This window comes from Cebidichthys violaceus, unplaced genomic scaffold (genome assembly GCF_023349555.1).
Source record: "Cebidichthys violaceus isolate CVI_PGR_0920_01 unplaced genomic scaffold, fCebVio1.0.p SCAF_4, whole genome shotgun sequence".
Classification (NCBI taxonomy): Eukaryota; Metazoa; Chordata; class Actinopteri; order Perciformes; family Stichaeidae; genus Cebidichthys; species Cebidichthys violaceus.
Window position 1 is genome coordinate 8,349,067 of NW_027176594.1, and position 21,759 is coordinate 8,370,825.

General features: G+C 40.3%; 1 protein-coding gene across 1 annotated transcript in view; it reads right to left on the reverse strand.

Moving 5' to 3' along the window:
* Window positions 1–21,759, reverse strand: part of ctnna2 (catenin (cadherin-associated protein), alpha 2) — a 298,901-nt gene that overhangs the window by 225,158 nt on the left and 51,984 nt on the right. Inside the window, exons 4-6 of the mRNA XM_068727434.1 lie at window positions 21,571–21,737; window positions 20,401–20,520; window positions 18,878–19,144 (exon numbers count right to left, since the gene is read on the reverse strand). Coding sequence (XP_068583535.1) covers window positions 18,878–19,144; window positions 20,401–20,520; window positions 21,571–21,737 — 554 coding nt within the window. The remainder of the gene's footprint in view (window positions 1–18,877; window positions 19,145–20,400; window positions 20,521–21,570; window positions 21,738–21,759) is intronic.

Here is a 21,759-nt window from a genome sequence, read left to right on the forward strand (position 1 = left end):
ATTCGCTCTCTAGCAGTGACACAGACTGATGCCCCTGTGTCTTAATGAAGATTAAGACCACTCACAATGCTGCACTGTGTCTGAATATCCACAGTGACCAGGGGAAATGATGTTACACACACAGCAGGTAACTGTGCCTGCGTAGCCAGAGGTGTTGCCATGACACCGTATATCTCCTATTGTGCTATCAGACATGCAGGCACGCAGTAACGAGGGCTTTCATATTCAGTGTAGCTGCCGCAGCACAACTGTATGTAGTACTGGAGGACAGAAAGGCATCAAACATTGATATATTTATGTGTATGTCTACACTTGCAGGGCCTGTGGGTGAAATGCTTGTCAGATTACTAGCAACAGAGGTCTCTAGATGTCAGGAAGTGGTTGCATCAGCTGTGAGTAGAAGTGTTCACTAAGTGGAGATTAACAAAAAGTGCACCAGACAAACTAGTTCTTATGTAAAATGTATTTGTTACAAAATATTAACATCAAACAACCCCCAGGTAACTGAACTAACAGACAGAACCAGCCACTTAAGCAACCCATTTAGAGTGAGGAGAAAAAGAGGTAATATGTTATTCATATCTGATCTGATACACGTTCTGTTGCTGTTTGAAGTTTGTTTTACTGCCCTCTTGTTGGTTTAAAGTGTTAAGCCGGTTCCACTGCCATCACTGCTGGGTGTAGCATCACTGCTAGGTGTAGTGTTGGTGTTGGGTGTGGTCACAAATCTGCTCTGTTGCACCTGTACATCAGTGCACTAGTACACTAAAACAGTATGTTAGATTTGCTAGTAGGTCCTAAACCAAAAGTACACTAACTGCATATTATTTATGTTGAAATATTACAGTATGCAAACAAGGGACAATACGCCAGCTTTAATAGCCCATAATTAAATGCGGCATGGAGAACAACGTTTATAACGGACAATGTAATGACAGTTATATAACGCCAATAACGCGTCAATGTAAGTAAGTATAAGATTCCACTTTGTAAGGCGTAATACATTTTTTTTAAATTAGTTCAGCTCACAAGTCATCGTTTGGTTATATGAGGTTGGCACGCGTTACTATACGTGTCCCCAACTGGCAAGTAACTTCTCAGGAAGTGACATGGTAATTCCAGTTCAGTGTGTCTTTTCCTACATACTACTGTTTATTCACACAAAAGTATGTAGAAAGATAGAACACATGTTGAGTGTGTAGTGCATCGTATTCCATTCCGGACGCAACATTTGAATTAATTTTCTTTTGATTCGATTTCTCTGTGCTACAGATGTTTTCTAGCATCCCCATTTAACATAGCTTAGACTGAGACATTCCTTAAGTTTGGCTGGTGCAACCTGCTCTAGTGAATTACTAGTTTGAAAGAAGCTGGTAGTTACTAAGACCATAGGAAGGACTTAACACACAAACGTAGTGATGGATTTAAAAATAGCTGGTGAAACCCAAACCATATAAAAATGTGTAACTGCAGTCTAAACAAACTACATATCTGTACTACAAAATGCTATGCTATGTTTTAGTAATGATCTATGTTAGTTCGTTCAACATTTGTGAGTATAACTGTGTATACAGAGAAGAACAGGAGTTAGGAGAGAGAGAGCTTCGACACAGTCGTGCTGGAGGAGTCAGGGCTCAAAGCTTTTACTAGCACGCCCTGGGGCGGACAGGCAGTCTGGAGTACTAAAACTTTTCCTGGTGGTCTAGCAGTGACAGAAGGAACGGCGATGAGAACAGATGAAATCATTTCCAATGCTGTATCATTCTCCGTCAGACAGATGTGTCTCTTGGTCGCATGATCTTTTTTCATTACATTCTCTTACTGATGGGTTCAAATGTTTCTCCTTTTCTGCTCAAGATGTAGAAGAAATAAAATCATTGGATAGAATAATAAACAATTTGTTGTATAAACCCTATGCAATAGAACAAACATGTCAAACTCAAGGCCCGCGGGGCGGATCCGGCCCGCCACGTCATTTTTAGTGGCTCGCGAATTCGCCAGCAAAAAAAAATAAATTAAAAGTTAGACTTGAAAATAAAAATATCCCCATGGTCAAAATTATGAGTTCGAAAGTTGAAATTATGAGATAGCATGTTGTCTGTGTGCCGACATTAAAACTATCACAACAGGTGGATAGGAGAGGCAACAGCCCGTAGAGTGGTTTTCCAACAAGAGATTGAGTTGAAAATGATCGACAAATAATCCCAAAATGTCCACGAAGAGAAAAATTGATGCAGAGAGAACAAAATGTAATGAAAGATGGGAAAGTGAATACATGTTTGTGCTTCAAGCTTCAAACTGGTCTGTCTTCTGTGCTATGAGGCAGTGTCGGTGATGAATACAATTTACGTTGGCATTTTGACACCAAACACGGAGCTAAATTTAGCCTCCAAGAAAAACATAAAACTGTCCAAGAATTAAAAGGCAGACTGCAATCACAGCAGAATATATTTACAAAAGTTACAACCCACTGCATGCTAAAAGATATGTGAGCAGGTGTGCTCCGACCAGATACAGACTTTTAAAGTTTGTGAAGAAACACCATCGCAGACCGAGTTCAGGAACTAGCAGGCAATCTGACAACACAGCTAGCCGAAGAGACGAGCAGGTATTTGTCTTCTTCATTAGCTGTTGATGAAAGCAGACAACATGGATACATCATACATCTATCAGTGTTTATAAGAGGCTGAAGGCAGACTTGACCATCAGTGAGGAGCTCTTAGATGTAGCTGCATGAATGGGACGACGACGGGGAGGAACATTAGTGATGCAGAGAGAGGACAAAAATAGCTTTGAACAAAGTTAATGTAATAACTTGTGTTTGATGATATTTGTTTTTGTTATTTTCTTTAAAAGTTTGATCTTTGATAGAGTAATGTGGGTTTCTTAACCCTAAATTAAAATGATTTATGTTATAATAACAGAAATGTGCTTAAATATAATTTTACATTTATACAACTGCATGTATCTTTTTACACTTGAATAAACAATAATCAAATGCAGAGACAGTTATTTAACAATATGTTAGGGAGTAGTTACAGTTGTACAGTCTTACAGTTACAACCGGCCCTTTGAGGGCGACCATGATGCTGATGTGGCCCGAGGTGAAAATGAGTTTGACACCCCTGCAATAGGCCATATAGGTGCTGATGCATCCCTGAGCTTTATATGTTTGTATCTTACATATTTCTGAATGTATGTATTCTTCATCTGACGGCCCAACAACCAAAATACATGCCTCACATTGGCAGCTGAATAGCACACAAGACACTTGTGATGCTCGGCCTTGTCCAGTTTCCTTTGGAGCAGACATAAATATACAGATCCCCCATGATTGAAAATCATGCAGGCACATTGAGACTTGCCTCAATTTGAATATGAATACAGTTCTCATTTCATTTTCTGCTTTTTCAAATTCTGTCTAGCATAATGATAACCCCAAACCCCACACACTGCCGCCCCTTCAATAGAAATCATTCTGCTAGAGACTGTCTCTGTTCCTCCCAATGACCCAGCCCCTTCACTCTTTCCCTTTTCCCCAGATCAGCTGCTCTCAAAATCAGCACTCCATACAATGGCTTCTGGGACTTCACAAAAAAACATTCCTTCTATGAAAAATAAATAAATCCTGAGGGTGTGTTTACTGTACGTGGAAGAAAAGCAAAGGAGAGATTCCATACAATTCTCAGGCAGATTGTAAACTACTCCAACATTAACGTAACTTTAAGAAAATGTTGATAAAAGGTTATCATTCTGTGTCTATACCCCAATAATCCATTACAACTGTCATTTGAGCTGCAGAGCCTCTCAAGGTTATACCTGCAGGCTGACCTGAATGTCTGACTTTGTTGTGTTTATTATGGGATACAGGATGTGACCTATAGCCAGTGCAACTGAGAGGGCATGCAGTCTAAAACAGTCTAAAAAGGAAAAGTTGTTTTGTTGTTGAAAAGGTTTTTGGCTTGTTTTGTGTGTTTGTGGTGATCAGCACAATCGTATGCTAATCTATAGGTAGTAATAATACTATTAGATTAATACTGTTTGTCTGACATGATGTATGCCCATTTAGACTTCAGCTATGGATATGGTGTATATTTCTGTTGTTAATGAGAGTAGTAGTTACAGGTTTTTGTTATGGATGCTGAGAAGACCCGACTGTTGAACAAGAGGTGTAGACATATTAGGTCATTATTTATTATTAGGAGGTTTTTGTTATCCCTATAAGTCTCATTTTGTCAGAGATTTGGGTTTGATTTTTGACTTCTCAACTTGGGATCTGTTTCAGAATGTGTTATACAACATTTCCTCACTTCTGTAAACAAGTAAAAATCACATCAGAGGACTCAGTACTTACTGCTCCTTCACAATACAATTGGAGCTGTGACTGACAGATCAGACTGGTGAGAACAGACCAAAAGTGCACGGTTGTTTGATCCCTCTGCCCCTCTTTCTTTTTTGGTTTTTCTGTTTCCTACTCTCCTTTGCTGAATTCATTCCATACCTGACCAACAGCATATCCAACGTTACTCTTTTGATCCTCTTTATCTCTGTTTTGCTATTGGTGCTCATGTTATGTCAAATACATGCTGTTTGTTGCACTTTCATTCTGTGACATTGAATAAACCATATGAATTCTTTAGCTTTCTATAACAAATGCCAATTTAATTGATTTAAGGGTGGCTTTTAAAAGGTATACTGTGGAGTTGTGACCTGTACAAGCAGTATGGAGCAGTTGTTGTGTCTCCTGCACATACACGAGAATGCACGCTTCATTGACATCAGACAGTCCTGTTAATGATTTCATGCTATTCCACTGATATATAGGTGGTTTTAATGCACCAAGCAACACAGCAAGGCACCAGCATAGGCAGGAAGGAAAAGACATGCATAGCAAACATGGATACAAAAAAATTAAGATTCAAAATACTTAAAACATCAGGTTTGCATATATCTTAATGATGGAAATGCATTCAAGGAGTTTGTTAAAGCTTTAACATATCTTGCATTTAATTTGCACATCAATATATTTTTTGGAATTGTTGTTTTTGTCATGTGTACTTTCACACAAACCAGGAATATTACGCGATGAAAAAGCAAAGATTATTTTCTGCAGAGAGGTCGGTTTTTCTGAACTTTCACACAGCGGATAATGTCATCAACCAATCATGTTTTTATTCGTACACTATATTGAATAACAACAGGGAGGCTCCGTAGTCCAAACCAAAGTGGCAAACCATATTATTCTGACAAATGCAGTACAGGCCAGATCCACTCCTCTTCTTCTTACCTTTCACAATAAAAGCCCTAGACATTTACAGTACACTGTAATTGTTTATCAGAGGGATCCCAAATTCACCCAGAGCATTTTGTTTAAAGGAACTGATTAATATTGCTTACAGTAGTTGAGGTTATACAACAATTTACCTCAGACATACTGCCAGATGCTGCTTTGGGTCAATAGTATCAGTAGTTGGTCCTCTACCTGCACATATCTATTCAAACCTTTTATTGAAAAATTGCTGCAACTGTCTCAAACATCAATGCATCGCTGCCTATATGTAAAGTTTTGATGCAAAACAAATGCACCCCGGAATGTTGCATTTCCATGGCTTTTATCTATCATGCCCAAGGATACAACGGAGGTAGACATAACTTTTACTTGTTTATAAAAAAAAAATCCACAGGGTACATTTAACATCTGCCCTCAAGCTAAGAATTAAAATCAACCTTCTAACTTGCTAACATTCAAACATTTGTTTTCCTGGATGCTTATAAAGTTCCCTGATGGTAATTTTAGGAAAGCTGTCAGCTTCCTTCACAAATTAAAACTTTGATAGAACAGCGAAAAACAAATAGCAGACAGTGAGGCAGCAGCACTGCATGAAACATGGCCATGTCATTTGTACTGCCAGACTGAACGACTATGACACGCCACTGAACCTGCATTTAATATAATTAACGGTTGATGCAAAGGCGGCACAAAAGACAAAAGGTTGGAAGTGAATTTGCAAATAATATTTACTACATCACTCACTTAATTATTTGCAAAGCATTAAACCTTTTGATCAGTGAAAGCACACACTGTTTTCACACAGGCAGATTGCATTGTGGTCTTTAACTCAAGATTCACAGTCATTTGTTTGATATTCAACCGTTTGGTTGGGTTTCACACGATTTGCTAAATGAGAAGGGATGTATGAGCAGAGCATTCACTAGTGAATATCCAACTGGGTATTTACCTCTGTGTGGGGAGGGGATGGGGATGGCGAACAGGCAGCCAGTGGTCTTGGCAAGGAAGGCAGAAGAATCATTTTCAAAAATTCCTCATTTAACTGCTGCAGCTTTCGAAAGAAACAGAAGAAGCTCACAACCTCCAGCCAGAACATGATTGCCAATGGATGCCATTGAGGCTGAAAGTGAGGGAACAACTACACACCATGGCGACGCACATACTGTGGATGCTTTAGTAGGCACCATTACAGTATAAGATTTAAAAGACCGGAAAAGGGATAAAGGCAAAAGATGTGGAACTAACAAGATGAAGACATAATGCTGGCAAAGCAAGAGCATGAAAGAGAGCAGTCAATTCCATTGCTGCAAAAGGAAGTCTTGACAATGAAAGCTATGCTGATGAAAGGAGAGAATGAATCAGACAAAACACAACTATGCTATCGTGTCATGTCATGTTATGTTATGTTATCATTCAAGGAGTATTTTCCTTTCAACTGGTGAGTTAAAAAGAAAATACCTCATATGCTAAACCTTGAGATTATCAAAACATCAGTTTAATGAGAACTTAAACTTGATGTTTTGGTACTGGGAACACCTCCTTGTTCTTCTGTCTGATGAAGCAGACTGCTTTAGATATGGTATAAAAATCGCTCACACATTCACATAACTAGGACCAACTTTCAGTCAAACATTTCTTTGTCATTTTTCCTTAAGAGTTGGAAATCAAAAAAACAAACCAGAGGAGAGGAACTGGCTTCACGTAGGATCTGGGAGAGCTCCGTCCTACGCGGATGTACTTACTTCCTACATTATCTCAAAATGACAGCTAAATTGGCCTGTCAACAAAGCTACACTCATCTAAGCAACTTCACTGGTGCATTAGTGCTTCTTCCAAACATAGATCAGGGATATGGGGCATCTCTTCCGTTCTGGAAGCCACAGGGGGAAATTAGAGAGTTTCTAAGTGCTGCACTATTCAAACATGCAGTCTTGGCTATTGGTTGGTTTCACTTGTTGGTTGGTTTTCCTCGCCGAGCTACTTAAGTAATTTTTTATGACTGCAAGTTGAGGTGAAAAGAAAAAAGAAAAATCAAGCCCATTGCATCAGGGGAACAAAGTCCTGCTGAAGAATAGTAGCACACAATTGATAGTGTGTTATTAATTCAAAGTCAGTACTTCCTTTGGCTACTTCAACTTCAGCTCCAGTAAGGGAGGTGTTTGTATATATATATATATATATATATATATATATATATATATATATATATATATATATATATATATATTCAGTCCTTTAAAATAACACACCACAAATTTCAATAACCTCCTGATCTGCCACTCCAAATCTGGACCATCTTTGTAGCTCTTAGCTGAGTATGAACAGTCTTCTTCTATTCTACTAACTTATCTACAGAATTTAAGCAGGTAACTTAAGTCAGCCAACACTGAATTGAGGTGTTACTGCCACCTTAAAGTCCTGTGAATTAAATGTCTTGAATGTGTGTCTGGTAAATCCCTGTGGCAATTCCACAATCTCCAGTCCAGGAGGTTGAGGACTTATCCATCCTCTAAGGATACCACTAAGCATAATTAAAAAGGGTGCTACATATATGCTTACCAGTTTCACTGTCCAATGCTGAATGAAGTACATATAGACATGCCAAATTACAGAAAGAAATGGCAGCTACAGTCTGTAGAGGATTTAAAACAGGTTTAATCAGGGTTTTTTGGGGTTTTCCAAAATGTTTACACAACTGAATGTCAGTAGAATACTGCCTAAATAAAAGAAACTACTTTGCATTTCTATACAGATTTTGAGGTAGGGAGCTTAGCTTAGCAACATGGAGACTGAAAATCAGACAAGCAGCTCATTTATAATCTTTTGGTTAGGTTTTTGTCTCAAATCCACCAGGAGTTCCCTGCAAGATATATCTCTTTGCAGAAAAGCTAGCCTCAATGACAGGACTCCGTGCTCGTGTGTTTGCGGGAGCATTCCCATATTGTTGTTGAGAAATAGTGAAAGACTGTGTGGGATGAAAAAGCGATTTCAGTCATCAAAACCTTCCGCAAAGTACTGTAGCGTTGTGTGGCTGCCAAAGACGGTCAGATTGACCTTAAGCAGAGATCCTGTCACCTAACCTAGCTTCTCTGCTTGTGCATTTTACCTGTGTGATATTAGACACATTTGACCAGAGAATTCATTCTAATCCTTATCTTTCGGTCGTATGGGCAAAATCTGTTACAATACAAACAGCATGGTGTGTGTGTGTGTGTGTGTGTGTGTTTGCATACAGAACATGTACTGTACAAACAAGAGCCAGCATGCCTCCGCATCGATGAGATTGAACTGAGCTGAGTGGGCAACCTGGCAGGTGGGTCTCTAACAGTGAAGACCTTGACTAGAATGCATGATAACTTAAAAAAAAAGTAATTTGCTGCACCTACACAGAAATGAACTCCCAAGAGTTTTATGCTGAGAGAGGTCAGACGGAAGATGCAGTGAAGCAATTCATGTTGGGTTGTTGTTGCCATTTAATTTAGGGTGGCTGCCCATAGAGAGCGTGGTTAGAATAATCTCTTAACACACCGTTAATCATTCCTTTCGTTCTAATCGAGAATGCGAGCCAAGAAAAACAGTGTGAATTTTGCTTATAACATGCAATACCAACGGAGATAAATTAAAGCCAACCTCGAAAAGTCTGGGGATACTTGAGTATGTATTGTTATGATAAGCCCTCTGATGTATTATGATAAATGTCCTAAAGTACTTTCACTGTGTTGTGAGCATTATCGAGACATGTAAATGCGAACTGCCAAAGTGCCTTGGCGGAACATCAGTCAGTCTAATCTAACAAGTATAAATCTATAACTGGAGATAAACAAGAAGAGCTGAGTAATTCCAGGAAGCTCCAAACTTTATGGAAAAAGGAAGTGGAGAAGCTGATCACAGTGAGCCCAAGGCTATACGCACCAACTGTAACTAGTATGGATTTCTAAAAACCTGTTTACCAATGACCCATCCCACTCTCCTGCTTCTCCCCCATGCCTTATTGCCATCAGGATAAGCTACAGAGTGGCTAATTACTGTACAGCAGCAAACAAACCAATAGTTATCTATCTCCCTGGTCATGTCCCATTACTTCAGCTCGATTCCCCTATTCATATTTCTCTTGACAGGTGCATCTGCCCATGGAGAATGAGGCAGTGTTTCAATTGGCAGGCAGAGGATGTTGTAATTTAGGGGTGTACCTCTGGGCTAACACATGGCTCAGCCAAGGTGAAAATGACGGAGGGAGGGGAGTTTTATTGAACTCAACGGGGTTCTTGTCAATACCGCTGCCACTTGGCATCGTGTTCGATGCTGTTATTAATGCTCGGGGTCTGTGCGCATATGTAAATGACTGTGCATCTGTTTGTGTCCGACCTTCCCCAGCAAGTATCAGTCGGAACGATGATCAGGATGTACTCTTTCCTCTCTCCCAGTTTCACACCGGCGACTGTAGAATGTGTTGAACGCCCACATGTTCAAAAACCAAATCAATGTGAGTCAAGGAGAGAGAGAAATCGGGGCAGGAGAGACAATGCGGAGGGAGAAAACAGCAGACCGTCTGTGTGTGTGTGTGTGTGTGTGTGTGTGTGTGTGTGTGTGTGTGTGTGTGTGTGTGTGTGTGTGTGTGTGTGTGTGTGAGCATGCGAATGTATGCAAGAGAGGAAGAGGAAAGCGGGAGAGAAAGAAGAGAGAGTCTGAAATGAGACAGCAAGGATAGGAGTGCACAGATTGATATAGCAATTACCAAGAAAGCTATCCCTCAGTTAGGAATACATCTCCATACATTAGTGCAGGGCTGCTCTCCAGCCACTGTTTCTCTGAGGGTTGGCTTGACAGCGTCTCATACACAAAAGGAGCACGCAAAAAGGTCATCACTGTGCACACACTAACGATGAAGAGCCCATCTATCGTGCATGTTGTTCATACCACCAGAGAAAGAAATCCATCTTGTTGGCAAAGGAAGACAAACTCTCCGAAAGAAAAGCAGAAGGCTATCTTCATATACAGGCACATTGCAGACAGACAACAAAGACCATGCTTCTCCTTACTGGTCTGATGTCTGCGATGTTTATTGGAATTCCCATCTCAGCTGTATCTCAAGCGGTGTCTCAGTGCGTCATCCCATAAACATAAACGTGGTCAATTACCTTTCACTGCACAGATGGACGCATGCAGCATTTTGGAAAGCGACTTACACTTGGAAGCTATACTTGCCACAGTGCGATTCAAAAGGACTGGCTGTCATGCACACTTTCCCTGAGCTAGCAAGTAAATCCGGTTATAGTTGGCCAATAATGTATGCAGAGAGAGGACCGGCATATGCTTGTGCAGTGTGACTACAGGCCCTGCGATATATAGAGGAGAGTTTTGCATGAAAATGCAATGCTGCTATACCAAAATGGGCTCAGAGTATGCATGTAAGCATTTCAAACACCTCTGTTGGTTCAAGACACATCAGACGATGAGAACAAAGAGAGAAAGGGAGCAAGGGAGGTAGAGTAAGACAGGGAGGTGAGGGGGAGTGGAAAAAGTGCTGTGTAAATAACCCCCTGAAAAAAAGAAGAAAGAGTTAGAGGACAAGCAGATGGAAACAAAATCCGTGGTTAAAATGATCCAGTGCGACTTGGATCTCTGCCGCAGGCTCAAAGCTATGCTCTGCTCTGCTCGTGTATGCTTGTCTGCACTGTGTGTGAATGAAATGTGTTTTTGTGTGTGTGCCTGTGCTTGTGTGTGTGTGTGTGTGTGTGTGTGTGTGTGTGTGTGTGTGTGTGTGTGTGTGTGTGTGTGTGTGTGAATACAGTACATACAAATCAACTGAGAACCACACACTGTGTTTTTATGTCAGATAGCTGTAGGTGTGATGTGATGACACATAGGTCCACTAACTGTGTCAGTCTTTCTTTGCATGTGGAGGAGAGAGGAGAAGCGTTACTTTCCAACGGATTTGGGCTGAGGGGTCAAATTGGTAAGGCTGTATCTGGTGAACTCAAATACTGAATCTTCTTTGACAAAGCTCAATTCAAGGATATTCATTCATCAGACCATCAAAAAGCATCAGAAGATGGCATTCGTCTCATTAATGGCACGGAACCATACAAGGTGATGCAGGCTCTTTCACTGAGCAGAGGATGAGCCAGAGTGAAAATCTCTGTATCCAAGGACTTGCAGGAAAAAAGGATAAAAATGGAAAAACTAGAGAGAGGGTGGGGAATAGAGAGCAGGAGAGGATGGATGAGTGTTGAAAGTAATCAAACACTGCCATCTAGTGGTCCTGGTATGAACATACTGTGTCCTTTGAGTCCGACGTTTACTGGAACAGCTGCACCTTTGTACCAACTGTTTGCATTGATCCAACTAGAGCATAATATGACGCACAAAGGACAAAGTGCTGGGCCAAATTTGACATAATAATACAGAAAAATACACCAAACACATACAATGCAATTGTACAGCTCTGTTCAGGAAGATGCACATTTAATTTGCTGGTTGAGAGAGAAGAAAAGAGCTTGGAGGACGGGGTAATCATTTTTTGATTAAATCACAATTATGTTAAAAATGCAAGATCCAAGGTTTGAAGCATTTCGATGGCCTTTCACTGGCACTCAACAGCCCTACCTTGGGGGAAAACCGGAGGGTCGGTGCTCTGCTTCTGCCACAATGCTGTTGTAACAGCCTTATGAGAGCAGTGCAGAGCGGTGGCCATGAACTAACCAGTGAGGCACACTCACACAAACATTACCTAAAAGCAGGCGTGAATGGCCCGGCTATGTCAGCTATGTCAGAGAGAGCGACTTCTTTCTCTGCTCAGGTAGACATTCTTCCGGTACATCTTTACATACAGAATAGTTGTTTGCTGCTATATTAATGACCTGAATGTTAAATACAGCTCCTTTACAACATCCCCATCTTCTTCCCGCTCTCCCTGCTCATCTAATCGAAGGCAGCAGCAGCAGCAGCAGCAGAGGAATAAAAGGAAAAACCTTCTTGACTTATAACTGAACTGGCAGGGTTTTCCTTGCTCAGTTGCATCACCTGAGTCATAGTGTATCTTGTATTTCTTGATGATAAGGGTTTACAAGAAGTACTTACTTTGCTGCTGCTCACACGCCGATACCTTAATGTGTGACACTTCAAATAAGAGTGCGAGAGTGGGAGAGACCAACAGAGTCACAATTTTTAAAAGGCTGCATCGGGTGCTTCGTTTGACTGTATAAAGATAAGGAGCCTCAAACAGGGAAAATGACAGGGAGACAAAGAGAGATCTTTTGAATATTAAAATGTGCACAGCAGTTACAAAGTGCGAGGGAAAGAGCTACAGTCTGTCTGTTTCCTTCCTGGATGTAAGTCCTCAGAAACAGATCTTACATGCGGTAAAAACAACTGGTATATAACCTGCATTTTAAAAAGAAAAAGGTTACACAGTTCAATATTTGCTAAAATGAATTCAAAACTCCATTGCTCTAGCATATTTTTTGTGTCCTGTCAATCCAATAGAATTGCTACACTGTGTATGTGTGCTGTGACCTAAAAATCTGTGCCTGTGTGTGTGCTACAGTGTGTCTTTACCCACATACCCGTAGGGCCCTGACTCCATCTGTCCTCCCACTGAGCTCAGATCCCCAAATAAAGACTTTCATTCCAACATGACAGGGCTTTTCCTGCATAGCGAATTTAAAGGTGGCCATCCTCAAATTCTGTGTCGCCTTTACCAAACCATGCAGCCGTGACCGCAATAATAAAACCGTTCACAAGACTGTTGTGTGAAATCTCTCACTGCCAACTGATATTGGAACAACTGAATCAGTCCAGGGTGGTGCCTGGTGAATATACAATGGATATGGACGACAGGCTAACTAATGGCCTTTATAGACATAATTCAAGTAAATGTTCAACATTAATGGTCTTACTGGAACACTCCGTATAAGTTATTTTTCACACTGGTATTTGTTTTGGTTTGTCAATAGTATATCTGTCGTAGTCAATGCCTACATAGTATTGCAGATCCGCTTTTGACATTAAACGTATTAATCAATGTTTAGTGTAATGGGTTGTTTGCCTTATTTTGAGCCAGGAAAAACCCAGAATCACATAGTCATCCCTTGAAGCCAGTAACATTTCTATAGTGAACTAATTGTTGATATTACTGTAAAGTCCACTATTTCTGAGGGGAGGGGACATTAAAATTGAGTGAATTTGAACTGATGCTGACCTCCACTTTCTCTCTTAATAGATCTTGTACCTCAGTGTCCAAAGTTGACTTATTCCAAACTAATCCTAGGTGTCGGTGAAAAAAGAAAAAAAAGTACAGATGAGGTCATACCCTCTTTCTTGTCTTATTCATAAGCTGCCCTTTCAGTCCCGCATTTGTGCCCTGCATTTAAAAATCTTGTCTAACCTTCTGTGTCACTGACGGTATGTGCTCAGGAGCAGTTGAGGCAATGCGCTCAACAGCCTTGCCATTTTCATTTTAGAGGCATATGAGCCACACTCTTCCTTCAAAAACATACAGACTCCTCAGGATGTCTCCTCTAATAAAGATGGAAAACAATCCACATAGCAGGCAATCTATAGTCTCACTGATTTGTCCATGTTGGTGTGCTGTTTTTACAGATGATTGGATGTTCTTGGCACTGAGATACAGGAAATGAAAGGTATGCTGTGTTCTTTTCTTCAGTCTACCCAAAAAGCAATACTTGTTTACAGTGTGCTCAGGATTCTTTTTTTCCTCAGTAAGTGTGAGACGAATATAAACCATTGTGATCGCTTAGACACACACCTGCATTTTCATGTCACTAAATGTCTGAATGTCTGGAGTGAAAGATGCTGTAAGAGACTCTGTAAGAAGGAAGGAGTCAAACCCAAAAGTCAAAATGTTGTTTGGCAACAACAACAACTTAATCTCTCATGCTCATGAATGAAATGAGCACCATCATACAAAAAATAAACCCCAAAAACTGAAATCATCTCCAATACTAAAGCCTCTTTCTGTGGATAGGCTGTGTCTATCCGAGTCTGTGTCTGAGCTGTACTCAGGTCTGCTATCTGTGCATACAACCATTGCAGAGGAGTCAAAGACAGATCAAAGCTGACTTAGGACAGGGAGCAGCACCCCAAAACTAATAAACGCAATCATCCAACTCTGAACTCTATTACTGAAAACAAAGCAAGCGTGCATGTGAGTGCTCGTGGGTTTGAGTGGATGGAAAGACGAAAAAAAAAGAGAGAAAGAGAGAGTTTGACATCTGGAGAACAGCGTATAGCTGCCCCCATTGTATCATTCGATTACAATAACATATAAATCCAACATCATATGCACCATCGCCTGTACAGAACGAGTGCATGCACTTTTCCACCAAACACGACGACGTACGTGTGCAGAAAACACTTAGCATGCACAGTCGTGCACTTGCATAAAGTCCCGCAAGTGCCATGCCTCATAGTTGAGTATATCAGGTCATTACTATTCCGAGAGGATCTGACCACAGTCTGTGTCTCTGTGGTAAGTTAGGAATTAAACATGCACCAGCTTCAGGCAAGCACAGAGGGCTAAGCAAAGGGCAATTTGTCTCATTTAACTGCTGCCTGTCTGCCGAATAGAATAAAATTATGCAGGTCCTTTGCTTTTCTAGCAAGCTCCACTGTTTTGAGTCGATGTGATGACTACAGGCCGCCGGCCTGAAAAACAGGATATTAGGTTCAGAATGAACTAGGATTTTGTTATTCTCGAAGCATCCAGCACTAAATAGCTTTTAGTTGTTCATCTGATGTGTCAGAGTCTATGTTTCACCCTACTATTCTGACATTTCTCCTCACAGCAGCAGCATTATGTAAATGTCGGAGCTACTTGCAATTTGCAAACATCACCACAGGGGTCACGCACACATTGTGAACTAGCCACCTTGTGAACAGAACACATTAATAACACTGAAGAGCAGCACATTGTTCATAGACTGTGTTCATCCTACAATATAAAAACAAAGTGTTGTAGTTTTAAGGGCATACTAAACAGAAATACACATATGGCGAGACAGAAAAAAAGGGAATATACAGTATGTTAAAGTGTAAAAGTATGCTTATGGTTAAATGTAAGCTTATGTTAACACAATGTGTATACATGTGTGTATACTATTCAAACTACAACTTAACATATTTTAAGAGTGTGGTTATTGACCACAGCATTACATTTCTGTCCATGTTACATTATATATCTTCAAATAAATACACATTGTGGTTAGTAAGTCATGAACAAACTTACTTCAACGAGGAACTTCTCTCCCATCTCTAACTACAGATGCAATCAGAACATTTACATTTACTGCATAGCATTTAGAAATAAGAAGCTCAACAACTTCTATTTCATTGTACTTGAGAGTTTTGCACATTTAGTTTTATTCATGCAACTTGTCTATTGTTCCCTTTCTTTCATCAAACCTTCAACATTTCCGTCATTATAACACATCGTAAAGGGACAATGATTTGTAGTTGTCGGTTGAGGTTCATAAACACAACATTTAAAGTTGTCCCCTCCTTCCCGGCTCAACGACATTAGAAGCCCACGCCCCCTGACAGCTGTTATCCCTTACATACTGTTAGGGTCAAATTTGACCCAATTTGACATTTGACAGCAGTAAAAATACCCTAAACGTCATTCGTTTAGCCTGAAATTTGAGGACTTTTCCTATAGTGACCAAAAATACACAAAAATGGAAATATTTTAAAATGTTATACTTTTGAACAGGTGCTACAAATCTTTGTACAAATTGTACAAATCTGACACTTATCTATTGAGATGGATTTTAGATCTACCAGTGTGGGTCAAATCAAGGAAAATGGTGGTTTTAGGGAATCTTGAAACTGTGAAACTGTACAGGCCATGTTTGTGTGTATTTTTTATGGGACAGAGTTCAAGGGGGACCTCGACACTGTCACGAGAACTGTCTGTGTTCCCACGACATTTGCCCAGGTTCCCGCAGAGACAGACACCTGCTGGTCTTAGAAGGGGCATGGGGGAGCCTCGAAACAGTGAAATAGTAAAACAACACAGGAGTGATCATGGTGCACAAAGGGAACAGAAGTCATCCAGAGGTCACATGGTGCCTTGTCACAGACACAAGATCTGCACCTGCAAGCACAAGCACCTGCAATATTATCAAATCTACAAAGTAACAAATTTGAATCAATTTGGGTTGGGAGGGTGGTGGTGGGGGGGTTCATAACATTATAAAGGTACCTGAGCTGCCATGTCAGTGACTGACATCATGGCAGCAATATTTAGTGTGCAACAGGCCCTTGATCTGTTCTTCCAAGATGAGGAGGTTGAGAGTGATTTGGAGGATGTGTCAGAGCAGGAAGACAACGTGGAAGAAAACTCTGATTACTGATCATTGACTAGTTTATAATAAGCATTTTATTATGTAGTGTTTTGTGTTCTAAGAGGTAAATGTTGAATTAATATTGATAATTATGATTTCTTATGATATAGCAGTGGGGACAGCATTTAATGGTTGCACTGATTAAACATGGTTATATTATTAATTCCAACAGTTCCAGATTGTTCATGCCATTTTCAAATTCAATAAAATATATTTAAGTCATTATGGCTTTTATGTTTTTATATCTTATGTAAAACAGGGCATGATAATGTGTAATAGTAGATGTTTTTCTCCAAAAACAAATGTTGTAAAACTTAGAAAATACACTCTCCCTGCTCTCTGAAACATGTATTAAGGATTAATCATACATTTATTAATGAGACATAGGCTATCTAGACATTCTAAATAAATCTGTAGTTTAAAATGTGGTATAGACACTTACTATGAGGGAATTCTTGGTCCGGGTCAAAATTGACCCAAACCATACTGTGAAGACATCAAATATAAACAGTATGTAAGGGTTATAGGGTGCTGACCAGAGGCTCTTGTTTTGGTCCGAGCTTTGTACACTTTGCGTTTCCTCTTACATTTGCGTTTTTTTCAGCACTGTGTCCCATTTTCTTAGCTTCCACTAGTGCTAACCACATCTCACCGAGTTGCTGCGCTTTTGTAGATGTTAACGTCAAGGAACATCCAGAAAACAGAAAAGTAAGAAACTACAAGCTAGGGCAGAGTCTCTGCACATACAGACATCACCACCCACTTCTAGTGGGTAATAAGTAATGATTGAGAGAGTCTCTTTTTATATGAGTCTATACACTGTTTCTATAGGAAACTCCTTCTCATTTTGCTAAGAGCATGGGTTTATTCATCAAATCATCAAAAGATGGTATTGAATCTAAACATGTGTGTAACATTACACAGCTATATCCACTAATCAGTGAAACTCCCTGGTCCGATTGTTCCTGGGAAAATACACATCTTATATATTCTATATTCTTGAGTATCTCCTGAAGACTCCACAGTAGTTTATTAAGTAAAAGTAAGAGCTAAAAAGAAGCAAAACGGCAGAAAATATTCAACTATATCACTGTCACAGAACTGGGTAAGGTACAGCAATGTTCAAGTAAGCAGATTGTGACATTTCTCAGTCTTTAACAATAAAAACTGGGTTTGTAACAAATAGCCAATCTGATTCTTCAGACAGATCCAGATTAGATGATCTGAAATAAAAATGTATCACTATTGATCCAGGTAACGAAAATAGGCAGTTGCAGTTTGTAGCAAGTCCTATGATTTAGTGGGAAATGTCTTACAATGGATAAGAATGCTTCTGCTGCCAAGCACCAGTGAGGACAGTGCACAATACTAAATGTGCTATTAAATTAAATATTATAAAGATGCAGTGGATATGGTTTCTAATGATACAAGAAGCATTACTTTGTAGCTAGAGCAGGGGAAATGTCCTGAAATATTTATTATATCTCGAAAATGATCTACACAGTGTGTGTCTGATATAAAACAAGAAGAAGTAGCCTGTTGTATGCTGAGGCAATACTGCAGTATAATGGGGGTCTTCAAATGTGCAGCATTCATTAAAGGTTGCTCTGAATGTGTCAGCTAAATGTCTAGAATCTACATGTATGCAAATACATGTTTTTGTCTGATCATGACGCAGGTTGAAGCGCAAATAAGGCTGAGGAACATGTACAACATAAATCAAAGTACTATTCTCACCCTGAAACAGTGGCGTAAGAGTACTCCTGTTTTTCTATTCAACGAGACACTTTTGGATTCACAACACATTGTACTGAGGATGTTTGTAATAGCAGGGATCCATATCCTGATCCATCATCCAAAACCACTTTAATGTTCTGACCTGTAGAGACATGATCACCGAAAACAGCAAAACGCTACCAGCTTTGAACATACCAATAGTTCACCATCAATATATACCCACTAGATGGCAGCAGTGAATCATGATGAGCCTCTTTATTTCGGCTATATTTTCTGTCTATGTTATGTTTAAGTACAGGGTGCTATAATTTACTCATGCAGGACGTGTCATATGTTCGTTCAGCAGTCTCTGTGCGCTTTAAGACATAATGGAAATCTAGGTGTGGTCATCAGAGAATTGCCTCAATAATGCTCATCATTGTGCTCTCAAAGCATACAGTATATGAGTGTAGTATTTGAAAGAAGAACAGAATGCTTGCTGACTTACATCAAATTCGTTGAGGGCAGCAGCCAGCTCTCCGATGCCGGCATGGCCATGCTTCTCGTCAGTGGGTGAGGTGGCCTGAGCAGCACTGGAAATGCCTCCTATGGCCTCCTGAACCTGCTTGAACACGTAGTCCCGGTTAGCACGTGTGGCTGCCACATCTGGGTGGCGCAGGAAGGCCTGTGAGGCCGTGTACAGCATGGTGGCGTTTTTCTTAAGGGCCCCACGTGCAGCTGCCATCTCATCTCGACACTGGGGGTCTTTCAGCTCCTGAGGAGGTGATAAAGGTTCTCAAGTGAGCACTAATAACCAGGCAGTCCTTCAAGAAAGGTCAGTGCATATTTCAGAATTAAGAAAGACCCTACACAAAAAATGCAACGGCAAAAGAGTGCATTTCCCATTTATTATTTTGCATATAGTATATGTATATGTGTGTATAGAATATTGGTCAAGAGCTGCAAAAAGTACCGTTGATGGAATCAATGATTCGCAATAGAGCCAAGCAGAGCATGAATTGATCCCATTTTAAGACATTTCATGTCAAAACAAAAGTTGATGTCCCATCTGGATTGGTATTGTTCCAACCACACAAAGTTAGGGCAGTGTCAGCAGAACAGCAACCCTGGAGCTGGGTGGAATTCAGCTCAGTGTTTTGCTGTGGGACAGTTCAGTGGGGTGGACACTTGCCAACATGACACTTGTAGGACACATCTTCTAAAAGCTTTTTGTCACACTGGGGGCCATGTTAGATATTCCAACACGTTCATGTGTTATCCTCCTGGATAAAATAAGCACTGATGCGGATATCTGCTTATTTACAGTCATATGATGAAGTTATTTTGAATTCTATGGAAAATTTCTAGCTTAAGTTATTTGCCGTACATTTCAGCTAAAACTAATCATACAGTAATAACTTGCAACATTTATGTTTTGCTAAAATGTATTTCCTATCAACTGTAACTAATAACATAAAACATAAATATGTTTATGAAATAAACCACTTTGAATGTGTTGGAATTGCTGTTTGAATAACTTCACAACTATTAGTACAATAATTGATTGAAAATCGGTTCCTTTCCTGCTTAAATAACTACTTCCCCCCTCCAGAAAAATATGATAATCTTGTTAATCACATCATGATGGCAGCGTGTGTATGTGTGTGTTGCTATGAAAGCTAGCCTTAGAAAGACAATGCAAAGCAGATATAACTGCACATTATTGTATTGAGTTGGCCAATATATTTTTCAGAATCTGACACTAAACTACTTTTGCTATTCACTGATTGATGTCTCCGGATTCCCTCGTCTCAGCGTGTTCATACAATGGCCTGAACTCTGACAATATTAAGCCATTTACTGTATCTTCAGTTGTTCACCAATAATCTGCTGTGCACCTACATATGAAGTTTAGAAATCGCCAAGCCAGAGGAAGCCAGAGCGTAGACACTGTCTCCTATAGGAACTTCTTGTACCTGAATTTACTTTTTCTTTGAAAGACAGAGAAGAAGACAGGGAGCTTCCAGATACCTGCTGCCTTCGAGCTGCCACATAGTTCAGCTTCACCATCTCCTTCCCAAACTCCTTGAAGCGGTTGGCCAGGTCCTGCTCATTGGTCGCATTCTTTACTCCCTCCAGGGCCTCCTCCACCTGTAACACACAGACACACAAATAGAATAATGGATCTTCTAAAAAACTTAGTGGATGCACTTGACAACTAGCATACATTGATATATATATATAGTGTGATTCTGTAATATACATCAAACCATAAATGTTACAATATACATTAAAGTAAAACAATAATGGAACACTATGCAATTGCAACCAGGTTTAAAACAGCAATAACCATTTAGTTGTGCACTTTTAATGGGTCTCACTTCAGCAATCTCCACCCCTTTTTGCGGGTACACTCCCATTCTAAACTCCTTTTTATCCCTAATGAAAGTGATGCATGAGATGTAATGGAAAAGAGAGAAGAGAGAGGGAGATAACTTTTAAGTGGCCTTTGATGGCAGAGCTTATACTGGCTAGAGTTAAGCCCCTCTGTGGGCCTCAAGAATGAAGCTTGGAAAAAAGGACTGTGTGTGTGTGTGTGTGTGCGTGTGTGTGTGTGTGTGTGCGTGTGAGAGAGAAAGACAGTAAGTGAATGAAGGTGCATGGAGGCCTGAGTTTGATTCAGATTATGCCAGTTGCATATCATTCTTCCTAACACACTGTATTACCTTCTCTTTCAAAGCCTGAGCCATTTTCACCATAAAGGACTACAAAACCTGTGTTCTACAAATTACTCTACAGCCGGCGAGTTTAGTTTATCACACCAAGGCACTATAGTATGATATTAATACTGTAGAATCAGATGTGTGGTGGCAGGATATTCCTCCATGCCTCATCTATATGCTAATGTTTGCAGAGGCTGAGATGAAAGCATACATTGCTGCTGTGGACTATACAACATCTGACGACACCAGTGTACTTAAGCACTGTGCATGCAAGTCTTATTGATACACTTGATTCTATCAGTTGCAAAAAAGATTTGGGGATGAATCTGTTACGTCAAGGTATGCATACATTAACATGAGTATTCTAACTCTAACACAACATAACCAATAGGTGTAACCCCATGGCTTCATATCTCTACAAGGTCACAGAAAGAGGAACAGTATAACGGTTTTGAAATAAGGTGATGGTCACACTTACAATTTTAAGGTGGGCCAGCAGCCGCATGACATCGGCCATGTCAGCGAGGATGAGCAGGCGGGTGACAGCAGAGAGCAGGGCGCGGGCGGCCCTCACCATGGTGCCACGCTTCACAGAGGAACACGGGTCATCGGCAAACTCTGACGAGGCAATACGCATCGTCTCTCCTGCAAGAGGAAAGGGAGACAT